This window comes from Abramis brama (genome assembly GCF_963993115.1).
Source record: "Abramis brama genome assembly, chromosome: 7".
NCBI classification, from domain to species: Eukaryota; Metazoa; Chordata; class Actinopteri; order Cypriniformes; family Leuciscidae; genus Abramis; species Abramis brama.
The window spans coordinates 25,092,667-25,118,692 of record NC_139969.1 but is presented as its reverse complement, the minus strand read 5'-3'; the positions used below and the strand labels follow the sequence as shown (position 1 = coordinate 25,118,692).

The following is a 26,026-nucleotide window of genomic DNA, read 5'->3' as shown; positions in this document are numbered from 1 at the left end:
TACCCCACCTTTAATCAAAACACAGTATGCAGGTATTATTGAAGCTTTAACCAGTCTAGATCACAAAGTAGACACTTAAATGTGACTGAATAAAATAAGCATTAAACCAAAATAGGTTACAATTTATTTTGACAGTCCACTTCAGACATTCTACTAGCTATAAGCAACTTTGCAACTACTTATCAACTAACTCTCATTAGAGAGTTTAAGGTTTAAAGTTTAAGGTTAATGGTGGTCGGGTTAGGAGAATGATTGTTGGGGACTATCAAAATAAAGTGTTAGCAGATATTAGGCTGACAGCCTACTAATACTTTAAAGAGCGTTAGTTGACATGTAGCATTTTTTTTTCTGTTCTGTTTTTGGCAAATGTAAAGGCCCTTTTCACACCAAAAGTGAAATGAATAAGCCTCAGGCTGAAGGAAATGTAAATTCACGCCTGTACAGTAGAGGGCGCAGCTCAAACAAACTTTTCAGCTGTGCTGCCCTTATAGATTGCTGAATATAGAGTTTTGTCTTCCGTGTCCTATTCTTCTGCAGTTTAAAAAAATGAAAAACAAATGTGATGTTTATTTAGAGTAATTATTGCTTAGTATGGTTAAAATGGATCATCGAAAATCAGCAGCAAAACATTGGTTAATAAAGCGAGATTAAATACATAAAGTGTATGTGTCATTTAACTTATTTAATTATTGGAGGTTTGTGTAATATTCTGAGTTTTGTACTTCACTGTTTTTATTCATTTTGATGAATACTGAAAAACTTACTTTTTGTGCATGTGAGATGACTAAATGCATGCTCACATTTAGGGCTCGTTCACACCAAGGATGATAACTATAAAAATAACGATAAAGATATAGTTTTAAAAATCGTTCTCAATATTAAATAATAGCAGTTCACATTATAGCTACAATGATAACGGCACAGAGAAACAATATCAATGGAATCACGTTCAGAACGTTATCCAGCTGATGAACAATAAAAACATTGACAGCCAATCAAAATCCATCCTGCTGTAACAAGCTCGAGCATTTAAAGTGACAGACAAGCACGCGCTTAGAGTAAACAGAATGATATCGTCCGCTGGTGTGGACGATAAATCAGTCAATAAATGGAAAAACTAAGTAACTTGCCTAAATTATTTAAAAAAGTAAAAAAATGTGTTGTAAATTTAAAAGGAATGCATCACTTTACTAGTTACTTTGAAAAAGTAATCTGATTGTGAAAACCCATGTCCTCCAACACTTCTTGCTGTAACTCAAAATACAACAGACATGTAGAAGAGGGTCGATGCTCCATATTCCATCCACCAAGGGATCTTTGGCCTGAAAAGGTTGAAGACCTCTTGTATTCAGTTTAATGGTCTAATGAATTCTAATGACATGTCCTTTTTGTTAATCATTAGGGTCCAAGAGGACTGCTTGGCCCCAGAGGATCTGCTGGGCCTGCTGGACAGCGTGTATGTACCACCAAATTACTTCCTTAATTACTGTACATCTATCCATATAGTTAAAAAGTCACAACTAGACACTGCTGTTTTATACGAATGCAGGGTCTTCCTGGATTGGATGGACCACCTGGCCCTAAAGGAAATATGGTAAGGATTTCCTCTTCCCTTCTTTAATAGCGTGGTTATCACAGAATAGAGAGCTGCCTATGGGCTTTAGGCCTCATGAAGGAGTTTCCTGTTTAATTGTTGTTACTGACAACCTCTGACCTCTCTGAAACATATTTGTTGTCCTGAGCAAGGGTCACATCTAAGACTATTAGATAAGAGAAACACAGTAGGCCTGGCAGGAGGGAGCTAATGTCACCATTACTGTATAGCTACAGGAGGGTGATCAGAAAGTGCTGAAATTAAGAAGATAAAATATGAAGTATGCCACTAAAATATGCAAGGATTCATCTAGGAATACAAGGGCTGTGTCTGAAATCACCCCCTATAACCTCATTCACTAGTCTCTACATTAGTCGACTAATATAGTTCACTTGAGGGAGTAAATGAAAACGAGTGAGTGAATTCGGACACTGAGTGCGCCGGAAGGGCTGGCGCTATTGCATAGCTTTTGCTTGCTGTATAAAAATCATTTGAACCTTAGCAAACTGGCTACTCCAGTAGTAATGAAAATATTTGTTTTAAACTCTGTCAAACTATCTATAAACCTTAAACAATTTAATAATAATCAAGTAAAAAGGAATTTATACCTGTATGATATTACGCTGTACCCACATTTGACCAGCGGTTTGGAAAATGGATTGATGGCACGTGACTCTCACAGTGCATTATGGGTATTCTCTAGCCACTGATCGTACATCAGTTGTACACTCATTATTGCGGTGCGTAATGGGATTGAATGAGTGCACTCAATAACGTCCACTATGGTTTCGGACACCACTGCAAGTGGCTGTTCCCTCAAATAAATAGTGCCCTATTTAAGGGTATTGGGGGCGATTTCGAACACAGCCAATGTTTTCACCATGATTCTGTTTGTTTCTTTTTCAGTTGTTCTCAAATTGTGGTCTGTGAAGGATTGGAGTTGGTCCATGAGAGTGACTAATTGAAAACAAAATAAATAATCATCATAACAGTGCCTTAGCTGTTTGTGTTAACATTAATTTCATGATTAGGTGTTCCTGTTGTCTGGCTTCATTAACGTAGCTCACAGTTATGCATCATTACAAGTATAGTATTAGTGTTTGGTCCAATTTCTTAGCAAATCAACTAATTTAGGTTGCACTGAAGTTAATTTCAGTAAAATAAAATCAAACAAAAAAAATTGGTTACACTTTATTCCGATGGTCCACTTTAGACACTACAAGTAACTTGTCTTCTACACTACAACTAACTCTCATTAGAGTATTAGTAGATTGTTCGGGGTTAGTAGAATAAGTTGACATATAGTTAGTAAAATATCTAAAGTGGACAATCAAAATAAAGTGTTACCAAATTTTTAATCTTATTTTAGCAGCTTTTCTTTCACTCAAGGTCTCACTTCAACTACAACCGCCTTTCTTACTGTGTGCAGTTTGTTATAAAAATTTTAGTCTCTTCCTCTTTCCCAGTGGTTTAAAGCTGCTATAATAGATTTTATTACAGTAGGCTGTGCAAATCAGGAAGAAATGCCAATGGAAAAAGATGGATTTGCAATAGTACACGTGTCTGTTGTAGTAGTATAGTAGTATTTTTGGAGTTTGAGGTATTGGGGCTGTTTTCCATATCTGTCTAAAGTGTCAGGCTCCCTGGAGAAGTGACGTGTAGGAATGATTGTGTTATGTACTAAATTGTTTCTATTAAATGTTATAACAGGGTCCTCAAGGAGAGCCTGGACCCCATGGGCAACAGGGTAGCACCGGTCCACATGTAGGTATCCGTCAATCAATCAACTTTTGTCAGTCTGCTCTTTTCTCTCTCTGTCTTTCTCTCGGAAAACTTAATTGTGTTTTTCTAAACAAGAATAATTCACTTCCCCACATACCATGAAAGGCTTTTAGACTTTGTCTGTTATCTTTGAGGTCATCTATACACCAGTGTGCTCCTAAAAGTTTACAAAAATAACCTTTTGTAGATATACATACAGTACCGTTCAAATCTTTGGGGTCATTACTTTTTTTAAACATAAATTAATACTTTTTTTCAGCAAGGATGCATGAAATTGGAATTTATTATAAAAAAAGAAATTATACATTTATAATGCTACAAAAGTGTTCTATTTCAAATAAATGTTCTTCTTTTGACCTTTCTATTCATTAAAACATGCAGCAAAAAATAAAAATAAATCAATGTTTCTACAAAAATATTGAGCAGCACAAACTGTTTTCAACATTGATAATAACAAGAAATGTTTCTTGAGCAGCAAATCATCATATCAGAATGATTCTGCAGGATCATGCGACTGAAAACTGGAGTAATGATGCTGAAAATTTTGCTGTGCCATCACATATAAAATTTATTCAAATAGAAAACTGTTATTTTAAATTGTAATAATATTTCACAATATTGCTGTTTTTACTGTAAACTTAAACTTTTACTGTAAACTGTTTTGACCCTAAACTTCTGAACGGTAGTGTAAATGGACCAAAATTATTTATGATCTGTGTTGTAGCTACTACACAGATTTTTGTCCAATCAGATGCTTTGTAGAATGAGAAAGTCCCTCCCCCAATACCACCCACAACTGACTAGCAAGCAGCAAATCATGTTAATGGATGTGATGTACAGTAGCTATTGCCTTGTGGCTAGTTTAAAAGAAAAAGGTAGACCACCCCTTCGATATATCCCACCCAAACTTCCTATTTCAATTGTAAATACGTCCACGCATAAAAAGGAAAACACATGTTTAATGACTTCATGGGGTCATTAATTCTCCTGCAGTCTCTTTTTCTCTTTTTATTTTTCACTTGTATTCAGTTAAATGTAGAGCCTGATGAACTGTCATTGAAAGAATGCAATGAAAACTGGTAGATCTATTAATTGAATCCACATCCAGGCTCCATAAGTTTGTAATAGGACTCACACACATATATTCACACACTCACGCACAGACACACATAATAATGTATCCTGTTCGACATTCTTTCTTAGACTTGACTGAGAGGTGCCCATAGCTTTTTCCAATATAAACTTTACTATCAGATTTCCCTTGAAGTCTCCATGTTGTACTGTCTAACTTTGGAAACCTTGTCTTGCAGGGTCTGCCTGGTCCTCAAGGCCCGATTGGTCCACCTGGAGAGAAAGTGAGTGTGTGAATAAGAGCTGTTCGCCCCAGCAGCCATCGTCTTTGTTATTACAGGCGGCGTTTTTCTGCCCTAACCCTATAAACGATTCAACAGACTCCTCGGTTTCTGAGCTGTAGGTTGCCTTCAGATCACTGCTGACTAGAGAAAAACCACACTCGCGCACACACACACACACACATCAACACACACACACACACACACACACACACACACACACACACACATCAAGACTCGCTAATGCTTCAACAAGCAGGATATATGCTTACACACAAAACTGTCATTGGTTAGTCTCTCAGACAAGCATTTTGTCAGGGCTCCTGGAAGGAGGCCAGAAAGAGTCTGAAATGTGACTCCAGTAGTGGTGGAGTGTTTCCAGACGTACCATATGATTAGATCTCTTCCTTACCAAGAGGAAAAAGATGAAAATGAAGTGCTTTAGGAGTGAACTGCTTATAAAAGTTGCCCAGCGAATCACTTGGGCGCGCCAGTAATCGCAGCCTTAATTGTGTGTTTTTCCTCCCTCTTCTCTTTCTTCCTTCTTTTCTCACTTATCCTCTTTCTTTCTTTCTCTCTCTCATAGGGTCCCGGTGGAAAACAGGGGCTCCATGGGCTGGCTGGGGCTGATGGGCCTCCTGTAAGTGGACTTTTCCCTAATTCTCTGCGTTCATATCAAACATACTTTGCATCATCTCATATCATTAACCTTTAACTAGCTTGATAATGATCCTGGCTTGAGGGGAATGTATATTTTTTTTCACACAATTTAGAATTAAAGTGTTGGCTGCATTTCATTTCATTTCATGAGTTGAAAATTGGAATTGGAATGACAGGAAGTGGAATTTACTGAATTGCAGACACAACAGAGGGCTTTCATCAAAATGAGCAAAAACGGAGCCCTTTGTTTTCACTTTTACAGCCTGTTTTATGTGGATTGACTCAATTTTGAAGACTTTAAATAGAGCATTCTGGGAAAATAATTGTACTTCTGCTGTGGTCTATAAAATTCTATAAGCCTATTTATTTTAATATATATTTTGTATTTTTAATAGTTATTTAGGTGTCATTGAATATTAATAACTGATATCTAATATGTATAGAATAAAAATATTTTTTTATAGAATAAAAATATCTAAATTATATTAAAAAAAAATGTATTGTTTATTTTGCAAGAAAAAAATTGGATGGTAAATAGTCTAAGTATATATATTTATATTTGTATTGTATTTAATAGTTTTCTCTTTTTTCATTGTAATATGAATAATATTTTGCAAATAAAATATATTAACATCTCACAAATAAAAAAAAACTGTTTGGGGTTATTATAGATTTTTTATGTTCTTGAAAGAAGTCTCTTATGCTGCATTTATTTGACTGACAATATAGTAAAAACAAAAATATTGTGGAATATTACAATTTAAAATGACTGTTTCCTATTTTAATACTGTATATTTTAAACTGTAAAATGATCCTTCAGAAATCATTCCAATATGCTGATTTGGTGCTCATCAAATTTTTCCCAGTATTTTTGATGAATAGAAAGTTCAAATGAACATATTTTTTATTACAATGTAAATGTTTTACTGTCACTTTTGAGTAGTTTTGATGTTCATTTTGATGAATTTAACTATATTTTTATTCTACTTGGAATCAAATCAAACTTGGATTGGAATCAAATTTCAAATTCCAATTACATTTTTTTGCTATCTCAGTTAAATTTCAGTTCTTACTCATGCACAAACCTAAAATAATTTGTCCTGCACAAAGTGGCTCTTACACTGGAATAGTCACAACACTGGCATTTTTAATGCTATTCATACTGTATATTACTGTACACTGAACCCACAAGACTTTCAGACTTGAAGATGCTTTTGTTTGTTATCCTTGCACAGGGTCATCCTGGGAAAGAGGGTCCTCCCGGAGAGAAAGGAGCAGCTGTGAGTGTATTTTTAGTTTGTCTCGAAATGAATTGTCACTCTGAGTTCCAGTTATTGACCACATTTCAAGTGCAAAGCCATTAAACACCTGTTTTGCAGCTGTCTAAAAGCTCAGTAACAAAATTAAAGCCATTTCTCTGTCTCTTTAATTAACACTTAATGTGTGAACCCTTTAGAAGTTTAAAACCTAATTCCCCTCTATTAATCCAGATTGATTCAGTGTTATTATATTTGCTCTCTTCCTATAGGGCCACACAGGTCCCCAGGGGTCCATTGGCTATCCCGGCCCCCGAGGTGTGAAGGTAAACAGCTTTGATTTTCTTCATCTCGCTTTTTCTTTATTATCACCATTATGTGCTCTTAGTCTATCCATTAGAGCCTCTAATCATTGTTCTGACCATTTAGGGTGCCGAGGGCATTCGTGGCTTGAAGGGCGGCAAAGGCGAGAAGGTAAGCAAATTACCCTGTCCTCTGTCTCCACTAATGATCTCTTGGGTCAGCCCCTAAAATGAGACACACAGATGACAGAACAATAGCTAAAAGACAATTTCAGTGACTTTCTGCACCAAAATGGCCTCTGTCTGGTGTAATGCAAAATCACCTACTACTGGATGTAAGCAGAAAAAAAAAATATTGAAGTATTGTCTTAATGTGTGTAATAATACAATATGTGCTAATTATTGTTGTACAGTATATACACAATGTTGTGACTTGTTCTGGCTGTATCATCTACAGTGGCCACCAAGTGTCAGTGTTTCATTTAGAAAGAATCAAGACTTTTATGTCTATAAAATATATTGTTGTTGATATGTAATATTATGCTCAACATTTAAAATTCAAGAACACTTCTGAGAGAACAGGTTGTTAAATTAACATTCTGACAATCTTAGATATGATTTCATTTCTCGGTCTAAACTAGCATGAACCAGCAAGTTACACTATGGCCACTAGATGCCAGCATTTAGCCATTATGTTCTTATAGAGTTTTTGAAAGAAGATTCTTAATAGTTTATTCAGTTGAATCTATCTATCTATCTATCTATCTATCTATCTATCTATCTATCTATCTATCTATCTATCTATCTATCTATCTATCTATCTATCTATCTATCTATCTATCTATCTTCCATTTATCCGTCTGTCTGTCTGTCTATCTGTCTGTATGTTCCACATAAATGATTTAAGTTCGACTGATTTCAGGGAGAAGATGGTTTTCCAGGGTTCAAGGGTGACATGGGCCTCAAGGGTGACAAGGTGAGTAACAACTTTGCTTATTTAATTTCAGTTCCATTTAATTTCAATCAGCACTCATAACCACTCATTTATCACTTTTTTGAGTTTTTCCCACCATGTTTGCTATGAAACTAGTTTAATGTTTGTCCATTGTTGCTGATGTTCAGGGAGAGGGTGGTGTTTTGGGCCCCAGAGGAGAAGACGGACCAGAGGGGCCCAAAGGTAAATCAGGTCCCTCCGGAGAGGCCGGTCCTATGGGCATGGCAGGAGAGAAGGTCAGTTTAAAACTCATTATGTTGAATATAATGGCAAAGTACTTAAAATGACCAGCCCTGTAAAAATCAACACTGGTGTTTTGGGGGCACTTAAGTGTCTGTCAGGGATTATTAATTTATGTGTGAATTAAAACCTAAAATTACACTGAACTCATAACTCTTAAATTGATTCTGAACACCAGTTTTAAAGGGCAGCCAAATACTCCATTACAGCTCCCATATGTTTTTGCTGTTTGTGCAGGATTCTGAAATGCTTTATTGTTTCTGTATAGGGCCTGATGATTGGTTAAAAACTCCAAATGAAAATGTGCAGACCTAGAGTGTGTTCTTATTTTTGTTTTTAGGGAAAACTTGGTGTTCCAGGTTTGCCTGGCTACCCAGGAAGACAAGGTCCTAAGGTTAGTGCTGACAAGCTTCTTTTTGCTGCTTTAAAAAGTTATTTTTATTTTTTGAAAAGTATCTATAGGTCATTATTTACAAACAAAAGCAATGAAACAATTAGACATGAACCTTTAATGAAACAAAAGTTATCATCTCTCATAAACAGTGCCACTGTCTGTACTGCTTTATTTATATTTGGCCAAGCGCTGCGTTTGACATGCAAGGCCTGCTGTTCTCTGATCGCCTGTGTTAACAGATTTAATAGGATAAACTCATTCTCCATGACACTGACTGCTTTATCTTCAGCCACCCAGCATGCAATAAATGCAGGCCTGTGAACAGCCCAAGACTGTGCAGAAACAGTTTGTGTTGTGATGTTTGTCAGCTTATTCAGTCAGTTCAGCTTGCTAACATCGACAAAACAATAATTTGATTCAGTATACAGGCTAGTCCACTCATACAGCTTGAATTCCCTGGTTTTTGTTTGAATAATAAGTTATGGAAAGTGATTTTGAAGTAGTCTACAACTTGCTTTGTCAGCTATTTTGACACTGGGTTTCCATTTTCCACTACTGCATTTTTTTTTAAAGTAATGTTCGGCCTGTTCAGGGTTCTGTTCAGAGTATGTGAGGAGTTTTTTTCCCTGGAAGTGATGAGTTGGTTTTTTGAGTCCAGTGGGGTTTTTTTTTTATCTCTCTCTCTTTCTCACTCCTATTAAGGATGGCAATATATCAATATCATATTGCCTGGTTTTGATGTTTTTTTTAGCTATTTATATTGGTTGATATTTTAGATATTTAATTGTTCTTCTCATTTCCTCTGTTTTGACATAGATTACCTTTTCCGTCATCTAACATTTACTTAGTTAGTTTTTAAAACACTAATAATTAAATAATATTTATAATAATATCTGTAATATTTATAATATTTTTTTATTATAATAATAATAATAATTATATAATTGTATTAATAATTATATATATAAGGTGTTTTTTTTTTTTGTTTTTTTTTTACAAAATTTGGATTTGGAATTTTTGAAAATTCATCATGATCATAACATGTTAATGGGCTAATGTTAGTATTTTGATTAAGCATGCAACTTCTTTCCAAGTGCTGTTTCTTTGTTTTTTGTTTTCATTTAAAGTGCCCCATTATACTATTTTAGAGGTTTCTGATTTAGTATTGGAGGTCTCCTACAATAGGTTAACATGTTTCCAAGGTCAAAAAACACTTTAATTTTCTCATTATATACATTGCAGCATTATCTCTTTTCAAAAAAAACAGTTTGTTCAAAGATTCAGTCTCTCTAAACCCTTCCTTTCCAAGAGCCTACTCTGCTCTGATTGGTCAGACAGCACAGTCTGTTGTGATTGGTCTACCGCTTACAGCACATCTAGGAAACTAAACGCCCATTACCTTATCTGAATTTCAGCTCCTGAGGCTTCCTCAGCGCTTTTTTTACCCAGTGATATGAACAGAAACTATGGTGTAGGTATCAGTTTGAGTCATATCAATTTGGGGAAGTGCATAGAAAGTGAATTTGCATTCACTGCACAGAAAACGGTGTCTTCTTGACATGTCGACAACATTAACCAGCTTAAAATACTGTGTTTGAGGGCGGGTCAAAGTATAGGGCAGCCAACGAAGACCATAGACTGGCATTATGCAAATTTGTTACAAACCTATGTAGGTTCATGCAGGAAGTGAGACTGGAATTACTGACAACTCGTTGCAGGCAGTTCAGAATCGATTCTTTCTTTTGGGAGACAATAAATCCATTTATCGTGCACTTTGATCTTTGAAACATTGCAGACCTTTTACATTCACAAACAGCTATATTACACATTACATAAAAGGTAATATCCAAAAAAGCATAAAAGGGGCACTTTAAAAAATTATATATCAGATATCTTAAATAATACATCATTTGGAAAATGTAAAACGCAGAGTGGAGCTGGAGCATTGTGATTAGCATTGACTTTCAGTGGGGATGGGAAATTGCTGTTGGTCCACCTCAGAGTTCCATTGTTTTGTGTGTGCATTTGCAGTTGTCTGTTTGATCTGTTCCATTATCTTGTTCAGGCGACCATCCTGTGGAGTAAATTACTGATGCGTTTCCATTGTGCATGGGCCGCTTCCCCTTCTTTCCCTGCCAAAATAATTCGACCTTCAATTTCTCCTGTCCTTGTGCTGACAAGCACGCACTGCTCATGTTTATCAACTCCAAAAGCTAGCCCTCTGAGTATCACTCGCAAATGTTAGCATTAGCAGTAATGTTGTTAAATTATTCCTCAAGGACATCCTCTGTGTCAACACAGCTTAACTTTTGCTCAACGACCAAAGTTTTTTGGCATATTTAAAAGGTTGGGACGAATATTGGATACTTTTGAAGTGAAATAAGTGTGTCATTTATGCTGTGTAGCTAAAAACTACTCTCCTCAATGTGCCTAATAATCTGTCTCCATCTACAGGGCTCAACTGGTTTCTCTGGCTTCCCTGGAGCCAATGGTGAGAAGGGAGGAAGGGTACGTATAATGGCTTTTTTATTTTACTATAAAATGAGATTTCTTTTAGGATGCTACAGCCTGGCTAGAGCCATCTCTATTGTACTTCTCTGGTTCTGATTACAAACAACCTATACCAGAAGTTGACTAGTCCTAGAACTCACAGTTATTGCAACCAGGGCCAAAAACTAACACTCGCCACGCGTCAAATGCTTTTATTTGAAAATGTGTCACTCGCCAGTTGGCCGGTGATAAATACTACCTATCAGATTGTGCTAACAGCATCATATTCATGTGGTTTGAGGCTTTAATAATGTCCATACCTAGCCCTACCCTAAACCTACCCTTAAAACAATGAAAAATATATTGCTGGTGGCACAATCTGATTGGTTGCATTATTCGGCAGAACAACAGTAACATTTTAATGGTATTCATTTGAATGAATTCAAACAATGCATGAACGTGAACAACACTCAGGACAGTTGACGGGCCAGCGCTGCGTCGCCACAAAAGTTGGTTATGTCTTAAGTGAACGGAAACAGTTGAGAAAGTAAGCGCATGTGTATCAGTATATTAGATCCGTGCATTTGCTCTTAAAGTGACATCAGCCTAATATTCCTGCTGCTGTCTATGTTTTTAATGTTAATCAAACAACAAAGGACAAAGAAAAAATCTCTCACTGCTCTTGACTGAATATCTTTTGTAACTTAAATAAGGATTCATTAATAATGATGTTTTCATTTGTACAGTGAAGACTATGCAGTGTTATTTTACATCTGCTTACTTTATTAAATTTCTAGACCTGAAAACTACTGTCAGACCTACCTGAAAAACCTAGAAAAGAAAGCACTGTTTATTTCATTTGTGTCTTTGTTATATTGTACTTATTTGTGATTTTGCTTGAAAGTTAGTTTTAGGCCCTGATTGTAATGTTAAGGTTGTAATTTTAAGGGTTGGTTTTGTTTTTTAGGGTATTGCTGGTAAAGCAGGTCCAAGAGGACAAAGAGGTCCAACGGTATGTAAATGAACAAGTTTGAATCTTTTCAGGAGAAAAGAAAACTTTTTTCCACATACACTAATGATGCATAAGGCTTATCGCTAATAACACTTGATCTCAGGGTCCCCGTGGCGGAAGAGGTGCCAGAGGTCCAACAGGAAAACCTGGACCAAAGGTCAGGCTTCACCAGTCCTTATTCAGCTAACTCAAATAGTCAATGCTATCTGCGAATGTTTTCTTGTAACAGGCAGCTTTGTTTCTGTTTTAGGGAACATCAGGAAATGATGGACCATCTGGTGGCCCAGGAGAGAGAGTAAGTGATGGTTGAATTATTTCTCCAGTTCAGTTGTATTAATCAACCTTTACATCTCCCTTAATTTTTTTTTCCATGTTTTAGGGACCCCAAGGACCTCAGGGCCCTGTTGGATTGCCAGGCCCTAAAGGCCCACCTGTATGTAGTTTCGTCAATTTCATATGCTTTTGAGTTATTCTAATCTAAGTTATTCTACTTTTTGACTCACATTAGTATGGAAGTCCATTTCTGCCACTTCACATAATCTATTCACATAAAGGACTTTTTATGTCATAGTTATGGCATTAGAAGTCCTAATTATGACAAAAAAGTCTTAATTATGACAAGTTGAAATTATAATTTTGACTTTTAGGGTCCTAATTATGACTTTTTATCTCATAATTATGACTGGTCTCATAATTTCAACTTTTATGTCATAATTGTGGATTCATAATTCATAATTATGGTTTACTAAAAACATTGCTGTTGTTTTTTCTTATGTGGCCGAAATGGGCTTCCATACGTTAAGCTGTCTATTCATTCATTCATTAACCATTTCAGTCGTATCTGACTCTTAGTGATTCAATGGGCCGTCTCTTGCCAAACGGGAGAGACTGTCCATGAATTTTCTTGGCAATGATTTTTCTGGGGTAGGTTGCCAGGTCTTTCCTCTACCCTCCCATTACATTGCTTGGGACTCACACACACGCACACACACATACACACACACTCACTCACTCACACCTATGGATCATTTAACATCTCCAATTCACCTATACTGCATGTTTTTGAATTGTGGGTGAAACCGGAGTGGTCACAGAGAGAACATGCAAACCCAGGAATCGAACCAGGGACCTCCTTGCTGTGAGGCGACAGAGATAGATTGTGTGTACTGTAGCTCAAATAACATGTCTAACTGTATCCATTAAACCACAAACATAAAAGAATGATAACCACGTGTCTATAAGTCTATTATATAATAATTAATGTTTTAATCTCAATTAATCTGTTTCAATTTTGTAAAACCCTCAGGGGCCTGCTGGAAAAGACGGATTGCCCGGTCACCCTGGACAGCGAGGAGAGACTGTGAGTATCATTTTATCTTTATAAGTGTTTTCTGTCTCTGGAGTAAAGAGGAAGAAACGTTGAAGACAGTCTTTATGGTGTATTACCTTTTAGCTGCCGACAGTGTCAAGGTGCGATACTGTTCAGGTCTATCTATCTCTCTGTTTCTAATTAAGAAATGAGAGATGGACTGCTAAAAAGAGGAACTCGTTTTATATTGAATGTCTCTCCTTTGTCATTTTCAAGACTGCACTTCTCTTTCACTGATTTAGGAAAAACGACAGGCTGGATTTGTACAGTTTAGCGATATTTACATAGTTTACAATCGATCTGATTTTTCTTTGCTCTAAGATTACTCTAGAATAGATTGCATGCAATCTCTCACAATGACTATGTTTATTCTCACCACAGGGGTTTCAAGGAAAAACTGGACCTCCTGGACCTGGAGGTGTTGTTGGCCCACAGGTGAGCTTGAACAGTTATTGTTCTATATAAGCAGGAAAAAAATACCAACACATTGCTCTGATAAAACATCTCCTGAAGTTAGCCAGAAGTTTAATCAAAAACCTGTTTAAATTGGACATTTAAAAGGGCTCTACAGGAGAAACTGGTCCTGTTGGAGAGAGAGGACATCCTGGATCACCAGGGCCCCCTGGAGAGCAAGGTCTTCCCGGAGCTGCTGGGAAAGAAGGTGGAAAGGTATGATGTGCTAAACACGTTTACTTCAGATCATTCAAGGCTAATCATTGGAGAGAATTCACATAATTTTCTGCCCAATTTCATAATGTGCAGCTGGCAGATAATGCTGTGGAGATTTGTGTGTTTTTAAGTTAGAGGACTAAATCTCATCGTCTCTCTCCTTGAAGGGTGATCCAGGTCCTCAGGGGGGTTCTGGGAAACCTGGCCCTGCCGGATTGAAAGGGTTCCCAGGACAAAGGGGGCTTCCTGGCGCAGCGGTAAGAACAAGCAAGTTAATGTCATGTGCCCCACCAAATGGCCATTAGCTGCTTAACTGCCTGCTGTTCATTCAAATGCTCACACTGGATGAATGCCTCAGGAAAGGGTACAGTCCTAACTATAAGACTGAGGCTTGTGAAGATTAACTGACATATTTAACATGCATTAAGACATTCAGTAAGCTGTTTAAACACATCTTGTGTAGAAAGAAATTCCACTGTATTGCAGTACACAATAAAGCCAGTAATATGTAAAAGTATGACTTTGATTTCATATTGACTTTCAGGCCAAAAATGTATTGAAAAGAAATACTTGTGTACCAACATAATCTCTTGTTGCGTATGCGTTTTAGACAAAAAGAGTTAAATATCTAGTCAGATCCAGTCTCCCGGCTGCTTCAGGACACTAAAAGTGCATGAGGTGCTATAATGATATATTGCATTGTCCTAAAGAAAAATGCTAACCTGTATCTCACTTTCAGTCAGTTTCTGAGATTCAGTTTGACATATTTATTACCCCTCTGATGTGGTACTCTGTGGGCCTGTAAATTACTTTCTGCATAACAAACTGCCACAGCTGGGCAACTCAAAAGAAGTGTATGTCATGGGGACTTTGGAAATGTCCATACTTGTTTTTCTTCATTAAGAGTATTTAGACTGTGGGACTGAATATAATCAAAGTTTTGATAGCATCTGCCTACTTGATGAATTTCAATCTTCATTAGTTACATCTTTCATGAATCAAGTGTTGCTGAAAGTCACATTTGAAACCCAAAGCCAGTATGATTTCAATAAACAACAACTGAATTTTGCCATCACTTGTTGTTTTGATGTTTACTTTTAGCTGGTTCATATGTTTTTCATGACTATGGCTTGATGGGAGAAGAGTGACGTGTCCTTGGCGTCACATGACAATGCACTGCCAGCGCTGGGTTTCTGATGTAGGAAATAGGGAGATTGCCAGTTTAATAAACACTCTGGGCTGTATTTCTTGTAGACATATAGTACAAACAGCTGCCATATTCTGGCACAAACACATTCAAGCACACATGCAGAGACTCAGATGCCACTTTGACAGATTCTGAAGCACAGCTCTCATTAGAGAATTAAACCTCTCTCTCTCCCCCTCTATCACAGGGTCCATCTGGTCTGAAGGGAGGCGAGGGTCCACAGGGTCCACCCGGCCCCATTGTAAGTACCTTTGTTACTATGGAAACTCTGTCACTGCAAACGATCAATCTGCAAGCTTTGCCTCTATTAGTAATGTGACATCAGGCAAATTCTGGACCAGGCAAAGTCAGCAGGTGGTGAATTTAATGACCAGTAATGTTGGCACATTGGTGTGTGATCTGATCCCACACAGTCTGATCACACTGAATGAGTCAGGCCTAATCAGTAAGTCCGTCACTATATCATTGCATTTGAATCATACAGGAGTTATGCTCAGAGATTCAAACCTGTAGTCATTAGGGATGTCAAATGTACCGGGGATACTGTATGTGTGTGTGTGCACTCTGTGAAGTGCACTCATAATAATGCGGCTACTGTACGCGTGAAAGCAGTCAAATGCACTTCGGTCAAAATGGCCATCTTGGCAGGATATTAATGAAACCCTTATAATACATGTTTAGTTTCAGAATATTGGACCTATATTTTAAGCCTTGCAGTGTAAATGCAACCTAAGCCAAATATATGTTGCTGTATACAATGTTGTTATTATATAATGAAAATATAATATAATATTGAAAAGGAAAGAGGGAAAAAATATTTCTGTGTTAAAATTGCAAGGAACCTAATTGAGAAATATTTTATATTATTAATTTATTATTGTTATTAATAATAATAATCATATTTAAAATATGATATTAAGTATATATATATATATATATATATATATTTATATATATTTATATATTTCATCCACTTAATATATAGTGATTTTATAAAAATAAAAATAAACTATTTATTGAATTATTTTAAAGTACTTGTTTTTACTTGACATTTATACTTTATATTTTAGATTTTAGTCAATTGAAGAACTGTGTTCGAGAGTTACAATTGAATATTTCTATGGTTTTGAACTTGGGATCGAGAATCACGCTGTTTTTGCTATTGATTTCTTGAATTTTGGTATGGTGTCAACCCTATAATCATACAGAATATAGAATAAAATAGAAACTGCATTCTGCATAGCAATAACATCCTCCCATTAAAGTAACTGCTGTCTGTCTTCTCTCATAGTGCAGTGAAGGCACAGCAGTACAGCTTAAAACCGTCAAAGCTTCAGCTGTGCTCACTGTGAAGCCCCTTTCAGCCTGAGGAAGATTGGTGTAGGGCTTCATTGTCTCTCGTGTATGAAAGGCATCTCTACAGCCCAGCAAGAAACATCTCTGAAATCAGTAGGATTTTGAGTCAGTGGCCCACCCACGCAAATCAGCGATCTTATTTGCCTAAATAGACCTCCCGCAGGTGCCTGAATTGAGTCACCAGCACAATTCTGAGAAGTTTCTAACAAAGGGTTAGTTGTCTGGAGTGTGTTTGTTGGGTGGTGTATGAGATGAGAAGTGAGTCAGTCTTGATCATTTAGATCAGTGGTTCTCAACCAGTGATCTTTTATTTTATTTTATTTGTTATTTTATTATTTATTTATATATTTATTATTATTATAATTATTTATGGAAAAATGTATGCCTGCATACATTTATAATGCATTATACATAAAGGCTTAAGTAAAGTGTTAGCAAAAAAAATTATGATTGAGATGTGTCCTCCCACAATTTTTGAAGGTATAAGGAAAATATGTTGAGAACCACTAATTGAGACCATGTTTGGAAGCATTAACACTGATGGTTAATGTTGTGTATAAGTTTAAGCATGTGTTTCTGTGAGTATGTGCATGAATGTGAAAGCAACCAGATGTCCTCAAGTAAAAAGTGGATAAAGCCTTCGCTCTGAGAGCTGTCTTTAGTTCTTATCCTTCAGTGGTAATAGATGCACTAATGGACTATTTCTGAAAAAACAGAACTACCAACTACATGTTGGTTTTGAACCAGAGAGCTCGCTCTCAGAAAAACTATAAAAGACCTGTTCACTTTCAAAGAAAGAGATATATTTAATGTGATACGCAAATGCAAATGTGCCTTGTGTTGTTCAGTGCAGCAAAAGGATCTGTATGGGAACATGTTCTTCAGAGCCAAAACAAACTACTGAATAACTGGGTTCCCACAGACATGGGAATGTATAATGTATAATGTATAAGAAACATGCTCCCAACATGCTTTCAACGGCTTTTTTCCCCCAGCAAATTTCTTAACGTGTAAATATTTGCATGAACATAAAAAGACTCAGTAACTGAGACATAAACTGAACAAATTTCAAAAACATTTGACAAACAGAAATGAAATAATGAGTCCCTAAACGGAGGAATGGTCAATGTCAAGCACTGTGAGGACGATCCGCTGTCCTTCCTGTCTCCTCTTTGCAGTTCATTGCTCTGGCCACATCTGCAGTCCTCATGCCTCCCGGGATCAGGACTATGGCAGGTGACCAGAGATTATGGCCATCTTTCTCCTGGTGTTTTTCAGAGTCAGGAGAAAGGTCTCTTTAGTATCCTAGTTTTTGGAACTGTGACAATAATTGTCTTCCGCCTGTAAACTGTTAATGCCTTTAGGACTGTTCCACAGGTGCATGTGCAAAAATTGTTTACAGTTCATTGAACAAGTATGAAAAACATTGTTTAAACACTTTCCAATAAAGTTCTGAAAGCTTATTTGGATTTTACAAAATTAAATTAAAATCTTTAAAATACTCTATCTTGAAAAAGGGAAAACCAGAACTTACTTTCCTGTAAATCATAAATATCTTAATTAACCAATTGGGATGCAGTCAGATTGAATAGGATATGTGTGTTACAGGGGTCACCAGGAGAAAGAGGAGCAGCTGGACCAGGAGGACCCATTGGTCTAACAGGACGCAATGGCCCTCAGGGACCCCCGGGACCCGCTGGAGAGAAGGGTGGTCCGGTGAGTGAGCATTGTTAGGAGATTAATAAAATGCCATTTTTAGCTTGTACATTGTCCCAATAAGTAATCATAATTATTAAATTGAACAAGTAAATTGGGCCATCATCTCATTTGTTGACGAGATGAATAGCAAAATGGGGCCTAATTTACCTGAATTCACCCTGAAGAATGTAAAATACTGTAGCAACTGTGTTTTTATCAGATGTGTGGAAGCGATGCACTAATGTCTAGAGATTCCTGTGGGAAATAACATGGGCCAGAGGGAAAGAGTTTTAGTTCATTAAAATTCATCTTTTCAATAAACACATCTACCAGAGATAGCTTAGCGAGTTTAATGCAGCATCCAAACAAAAATGTTAATTCAGTTAAAGCTGAAATCAATTAGTTGACTGAAAGGTTCTATAATAATTACCGAACATACTCTTCTGCATAGTGTATAAATACTGTTAATTAATTGCGGTGGATCTGCCATTAGCTTTGTTTGCTCAGACTCCCTGTATTAATTGGATTAAAGTATTCCTCATAGGACGTAATGCAGAGAGGTGCATATTAATCTGCATATTGAGTCATCTATGTAAAATGTTATTTCTTAACTTCACTCAGGGTGAGAAAGGACCTGCTGGTCCTGCCGGTCGGGATGGCATCCAAGGTCCAGTCGGCCTCCCTGGCCCAGCCGGACCTCAGGGTCCACCTGGAGAGGACGGTGACAAGGTGCAGCACTTTATTCCAAACTTCACAGCATGACATTTTAATACATAGACATCATACCCATCTCACATCTGCACACCATTAGTGATGCTGCCGACAGAGTTTTGACTTATCCATCACTATAATCAAACAAGACACAAAATCATTACTATAGTGAAATGTTGAAACCAGTGAAATCAAGGAGCACACACACACACTTCTACACACATGCACATAAACCAAGTAAACAAATGTGTTCTGGGGCTAATGTATTCCAGAATCTATTATTGCCCTGTTAAATGTAGAATGGGGCTTTTTTAGACCCTTATCACGTCCCAAGCTACATTATTATTTTCGGCTGTGGCGGCATTGGTGTTGGAGGGGCCAAGTAATCAATTAATTGCAAACACACCCCAAGGTCTTGGTTTTACTGTTAAATTAAAATCTCTGGAGCAAAGTTTAATCTGCCATCGAGGCTGAATTGACCTTGAGGATTTTCTTTGATGACCAGGCAACAAGGGAAAAGTTTTAATCAAAGCGTCAGTTACTCAATTTTCAAAAACATTCTCATTCATTTTTTTTCAGGGAGAAGTTGGAGAGCCTGGTCAAAAGGGAAGCAAAGGTGACAAGGGCGAATATGTAAGTTGAACAATATTCAAAATATTTATTAAAATTATCTTTATTTATATTTTTATTTATATTTGGGGATAATAAATAAAACATTTAAATATAAATAAAAAATATTTGATTACACTGAGCAATACATTTGTTACAGTATTTATCAATCTACATTAGTTAATGTAACGTAACACGAGAATGAACCTCATTGGTTCTTGCGGTAGCTCAAACATGCTGAGAAACATGAGAATGAACCGCATTGGTTCTTGCGGAAGCTCAAACGTGCTGCATAACACGAGAATGAACTTCATTGGTTCTTGATAAAGCTCAAACGTGCTTTGTAACATGAAAATGAACCTCATTGGTTCTTGCGGAAGCTCAAACGTGCTGTGTAACATGAGAATGAACCTCATTGGTTCTTGCGGAAGCTCAAACTTGCTGCGTAACACGAGAATGAACCTCATTGGTTCTTGCGGAAGCTCAAACTTGCTGCGTAACACGAGAATGAACCTCATTGGTTCTTGCGGAAGCTCAAACTTGCTGCGTAACACGAGAATGAACCTCATTGGTTCTTGTGAAAGCTCAAACGTGCTTTGTAACATGAAAATGAACCTCATTGGTTCTTGCGGAAGCTCAAACGCGCTGCGTAACATGAGAATGAACCTCATTGGTTCTTGTGGAAGCTCAAACTTGCTGCGTAACACGAGAATGAACCTCATTGGTTCTTGTGAAAGCTCAAACGTGCTTTGTAACATGAAAATGAACCTCATTGGTTCTTGCGGAAGCTCAAACGCGCTGCGTAACATGAGAATGAACCTCATTGGTTCTTGTGGAAGCTCAAACGTCCTGCATAACACGAGGATTGAGCCTCACTGGTTCTTGCGGAAGCTCAAACGCGCTGCGTAACATGAGAATGAACCTCACAGGTTTTTGCGGAAGCTCAAACGCGCTGCATAACACGAGAATGAACCTCATTGGTTCTTGTGAAAGCTCAAACGTGCTGCGTAACATGAAAATGAACCTCATTGGTTCTTGCGGAAGCTCAAACGTCCTGCATAACACGAGAATGAACCTCATTGGTTCTTGTGAAAGCTCAAACGTGATTCGTAACATGAAAATGAACCTCATTGGTTCTTGCGGAAGCTCAAACGTGCTGAGAAACATGCTGCAAAACACGAGAATGAACCTCATTGGTTCTTGTGGAAGCTCAAACGTGATTCGTAACATGAAAATGAACCTCATTGGTTCTTGCGGAAGTTCAAACGTGCTGAGAAACATGGTGCATAACACGAGAATGAACCTTCATTGGTTCTTGGTGAAGCTCAAATGTGTAGCGTAACTCGAGAATGAACCTCACTGGTTCTTGTGGAAGCTCAAACGTGCTGCGTATGTGCTGCGAGATTGAACCTCATTGGTTCTTGTACGTCAAGCGAACAGGCTTGAGCTTCCGTCTATCATTACTGATGTGTGAGTTGATGAATGTTTATATGTGAATAAAAGCCTTAATTAAATCTGTTCATCATCATGTCTCTTCAGAAAATTTGGACTAAACCGCTCGATTCATATGGATTATTTTTAACTATTTGAAGCATCAAATTGGTAGTTGCATGGACTGTCAATGTAGTTAAAGTTTTTTTATGTATTATTTGCATTAATTAGGATGCAAAAGCAACCCTATTTTAAACAAATATTATCTTAGAATGATCATATGAGATATAGATTCTTTATAACCAGTCCTTATCTTTGCCCTGATTGTCTGTTGCTGTAGGGTCCGCCAGGCCCAGGAGGTCCTCAGGGTGTAGTTGGAGCTCCAGGTCCTGCTGTGAGTACTTACAACCATTAATTTCAGCCATATGGGATAAAATCCAAATGTTTACCTCTTTTCTACATTACTCTTCAAATGATCTTTGTTACTGCTATGATTTCACACATATAAAGTAGCCTAACTTAATAAAAATACACATATATACATATATATATATACAGTGCAATGCATAAGTTAATACACCCATGCTAAAGTTGACTAAAAAGAGGAATAAAAAATCATATTTTGGAAATTGAACTTAATGCCTTAATTTAAAAAATTAGGAAAAATCCAACCTTTTAGGACACCAATTTTCTTTGTGAATGAATAATGTATCGTAAATAAATAAATGTTCTTCCTTAAAATACATGGTGCATAAGTGTGTACACCCCTATGTTAAATTCCCATAGAGGCAGGCAGATTTTTATTTTTAAGTATTTTTTTTAAATTCATTTTTAGGATACTATGCATCCTGATAAAGTTCCCTTGGCCTTTGGAATTAAAATAGCCCCACATCATCACATAGCATTCACCATACCTAGAGATTGGCATGGTTTTATTTCAGTTAGCCTAAAAGCTAGTTTGATTTGCATTGAGAGATCTTATGGAAAGTACCCCATGCCAATCTCTAGGTATGGTGAATGCTATGTGATGATGTACTTAAAAAAAAGTACTTAAAAAATAAAAATCTGCCTGCCTCTATGGGAATTTAACATAGGGGTGTACACACTTATGCACCATGTATTTTAAGGAAGAACATTTATTTATTTACGATACATTATTCATTCACAAAGAAAATTGGTGTCCTAAAAGGTTGGATTTTTCCTAATTTTTTAAATTAAGGCATTAAGTTCAATTTCCAAAATATGATTTTTTATTCCTCTTTTTAGTCAACTTTAGCATGGGTGTATTAACTTATGCATTGCACTGTATATATATATGTATATATATGTATATATGTGTATTTTTATTATATATATGTATATATATATATATATCAAGTATCACTTATATAAGTGTCAAGGTTTAAATCTGGCAAAGGGTGATTTGTTCAATCCAATGTTTTGTGTGTGCAAGTCATTAAAACCACTTGCAACATTGTAACAATTGGCCTTATAGGGAGTTTGACAGTTATGTCAGCTGGACAAAATATTCTCACATTGGGCCATCCTGATTGTTTAACCCTGGTCCACATTAATTCAGGGAGATTTCCCTTGTATTAAGTACACTTTTAAGTTGCTTTGAATAAAAGTGTCTGTTAAATGACTAACTACTCACATTTGCTCAGTTTTGCCTCTGTCAGGCAGCCTGCTGAGTTGATAAAGCAGCAGTGTGAGTAAGTAGTCAGGGCCAGGTGGCACACAGTTGAATGTTTAAAGTTTATGACTCAAGCTGAACACTCCCAGCTGGGCCTCTCCGTTTCCTTGATACATTAGCTCTATAAAAGCTGATAATTACACCTATTCTGTGCAGTTATGTGAAGAACATTCTTGGAAACTATTCTGCTTTACTAAATAGGATCTTACAAATTCGGAAACGAAAGAGATGGTAAATCTTTTAGATGACTTAATGATGTTAATGCTGCTAAAGATCTTAGTCACTTAAATATGAGCAATATTTGACCAAACAAGGATTCTTTCTGTGCATAAGTTTTTGTTAGAACTTTACATTTAAAAAAATTCATAAAATTAATTATATTTCGTGTGATTTCCACACGAATTCTGTGTTTTCTCAAGTGAAATGCGAAATGGCCTTAAACAATACACAAATTGCAAAATGACAGCACTTCAATACTAGTGGTGCTGTGTGGAACACCCTTGGCATTTCAGCCCTGAGTCCAGAATGAACATTTGACAAGCGCCAAATGCGATTTATCAAAATGTAAAGGCTGCTATTTAATTATACAAGTACTGTATATATTCAGATGTGCTGTATGTTTCAGAGTGAAACGCAGCACTGTTTTCTTTTATACACACAAGGAGCTCACGATCAAATGTTTTCAGTTTCTTAGAGCAACTCATTTTGCTGTAAATGCTGCTCCACAAGAACTTCATATCTGCAACATGCCAACCATCTTCTTAGATTTGTAATGAGAATTATAAATCTGTTGTCAACAAAAGACAAGCTTTAAGGTCTTCCTGTGGTTTCCAAAATAAAAGCTCTATGGTTTAACATTTAAAAGCAGAGAAATTATGACAGCCATAAATATTAGTGTTGTAATTTTATTTCTGTTCTGTATTATTATTATTATTATTATTATTATTATTATTCATTTTTATTTATGTTAAGAAACGTTTAAGGAGGGAGTGCCTGGTTTCCCCTCTTTTTTTGTCCTTCACTTGTATCAATTAAATAAAAAGCCCCCAAATGAAAAAATGTAAAAACATTATTGTGATTAAAACATTTAATATACAGTTAGTGCATTTTGAGTACATTTTGTAAAGATGTTTAGTTTATTAAATTAACGTGTTTAATTGACATGTTAAATACAACCATTGATAATTATAATTATATATAATTTTTGTTTTACAAAATATTGAATCAATATTGCATTTCTTCAATAGTCTCCTAAACAAATACACCATCATACTGTATCCTGCAGTGACTTGCCATTCAGTCATCTAACCTCATATCTCTTTAATAACTTCCCCTTCCACTGACCCTCTAGAGCAAGCGGCGTCAGAAATGAGGGCAGCACATTCTCACCATTCATAATTCCTCTGGGCGTTACTCTGAATGGCACATCTTTTCAAGCTTGACTTTTGATGTCTCAGGGGGTAGATCTAATTTTCATGCTTGTCTGCGCCGTACAGTAGAGTTTGAAAGGCATTCTTGGGTCAGAAATTTGATTTTACTTGTACAGAGAGTTACACTACACTTCTCCACCATCAAGTTCAGAGTTTGTATCAGTTTCAGATGTTAACTGTCAGTGTGTTATCGTTTGTCTGACTGTTTTTCTCATGTAGGGAAGTGACGGCGAGCCCGGACCCAGAGGTCAGCAGGGTATGTTTGGGCAGAAGGGAGATGAGGGGGCCCGTGGTTTCCCAGGTCTTCCCGGTCCCGTCGGACTCCAGGTACAGTTTTCATCTTTACATTAATCTAAACACACCTATTATGGATCTGCTGCATTCATATTGTTTAATTAATATACACACAGCTCAACTATTAAATATCATCTAAGACTGTGAGGCAGGATAATTGAGCAAGGAGAGCAATAGCCATTTTTAAAAATCTGGATTCAATTATTTTGCTCTAAACATGGCTGATTGCTTCCATCACTTTCAGTTTACTTGATGTTTTGAAGGTGATGTGTAGTTTTTGTGCCACAAATTGGAATAGCAAAAAAAACAAACAGATTTTGGACTAACGGATTCCATTCCAAGTGCATGCCATTGATTGAGCCATTGTTGCAAATATTGAAACAAAAATATTGTAATAATCAGGGTTTACACTTTTCAGGGAAACCAGCTTCTTTACTAATACACTACCATTCAAAAGTTTGGGGTCAATAAGATTTTTTTTTTTACTTTTATTCAGCAAAGATTCTTTAAAGTTTAAACTGATCAAAAGTGAAGGTAAATGAATTTATAATGTTACAAAATATTTCTATTTCAAATTAATTCTGTTCTTTTGAACTTTCTGTTCATCAAAGAATCCCGGTTTCTGTAAAATATTAAGCACGACAATTGATTTCAACACATAATAATAAAAGCAGCTTTTGAGCAGCAAATCAGCATATAGATTTCTGAAGGATCATGAGTAATGATGCTGAAAATTCAGGTTTGCCATCACAGGAATAAATTACATTGTAAAATATATTAAAACATTTAATTTTTGTCAACTTTTTACTTTTTTCTTTTACTTTTTACTTTTGTCAAATGTTTACTCAAATAAATGCAGCTTTGGTAAAAACCATTTAAAAATCCTACAGACCCCAAACATTTGAACAGTAGTGTAGCTGTCTCTGTGTATTGAGATATGACAAAGTATTATAACATCGAAAAAATTACACACTTCACCTTTATGGGAATAATGGGGTGAATTTCAAATGACAACAGTGGCTGTTACTCAACACAGCAATATTATACAGTCAATCAAACCAACTGACTAGTAATCAAAGGTAATAGGAATGGTGATTCATCCCAACTGTGCTAATTGTTTGTGCTCTGCGTCTCCTTGTTAATGCATCTCATTGATCCTCCGCAATAATTATTTTTGATCCGAAGAAATTAACCATCTTAATTTGTTTTCTCTGAAGTTTCGAATAACTTGCTAATGGGGAGAAATTGGGCTTTATTAGAATGGAGACATTTAATTATCTTTTCAAAACTGAGACTGCAAATAATACTTATTAGCTGTTTTGGCATTTGAGAAAATTGTCTGCCTCAAAATGACTGTGAAATTACACATCTGTCCTTTTATAGCAACACAACATTTATCCAAACAATAAGCAGTAAGATATGCGTCCTCTGGTACCAAAGAGCATGTCTGCCAAAAACAATGACCCAGAATATCCTTCTAATT

The 26,026-nt window shown here is 36.4% G+C and overlaps 1 protein-coding gene across 1 annotated transcript in view; it reads left to right on the top strand.

The window, feature by feature from the left end:
- Window positions 1-26,026, top strand: part of col11a1b (collagen, type XI, alpha 1b) — an 87,017-nt gene that overhangs the window by 44,529 nt on the left and 16,462 nt on the right. The window contains exons 21-46 of the mRNA XM_084119093.1: window positions 1,403-1,456; window positions 1,550-1,594; window positions 3,305-3,358; window positions 4,687-4,731; window positions 5,315-5,368; window positions 6,624-6,668; window positions 6,917-6,970; window positions 7,074-7,118; window positions 7,869-7,922; window positions 8,069-8,176; window positions 8,521-8,574; window positions 11,029-11,082; window positions 12,032-12,076; window positions 12,180-12,233; window positions 12,327-12,371; window positions 12,456-12,509; window positions 13,383-13,436; window positions 13,827-13,880; window positions 14,007-14,114; window positions 14,282-14,371; window positions 15,509-15,562; window positions 18,286-18,393; window positions 18,997-19,104; window positions 19,666-19,719; window positions 21,467-21,520; window positions 24,469-24,576. Coding sequence (XP_083975219.1) covers window positions 1,403-1,456; window positions 1,550-1,594; window positions 3,305-3,358; window positions 4,687-4,731; window positions 5,315-5,368; window positions 6,624-6,668; window positions 6,917-6,970; window positions 7,074-7,118; window positions 7,869-7,922; window positions 8,069-8,176; window positions 8,521-8,574; window positions 11,029-11,082; window positions 12,032-12,076; window positions 12,180-12,233; window positions 12,327-12,371; window positions 12,456-12,509; window positions 13,383-13,436; window positions 13,827-13,880; window positions 14,007-14,114; window positions 14,282-14,371; window positions 15,509-15,562; window positions 18,286-18,393; window positions 18,997-19,104; window positions 19,666-19,719; window positions 21,467-21,520; window positions 24,469-24,576 — 1,656 coding nt within the window. The remainder of the gene's footprint in view (window positions 1-1,402; window positions 1,457-1,549; window positions 1,595-3,304; window positions 3,359-4,686; window positions 4,732-5,314; window positions 5,369-6,623; window positions 6,669-6,916; window positions 6,971-7,073; window positions 7,119-7,868; window positions 7,923-8,068; window positions 8,177-8,520; window positions 8,575-11,028; window positions 11,083-12,031; window positions 12,077-12,179; window positions 12,234-12,326; window positions 12,372-12,455; window positions 12,510-13,382; window positions 13,437-13,826; window positions 13,881-14,006; window positions 14,115-14,281; window positions 14,372-15,508; window positions 15,563-18,285; window positions 18,394-18,996; window positions 19,105-19,665; window positions 19,720-21,466; window positions 21,521-24,468; window positions 24,577-26,026) is intronic.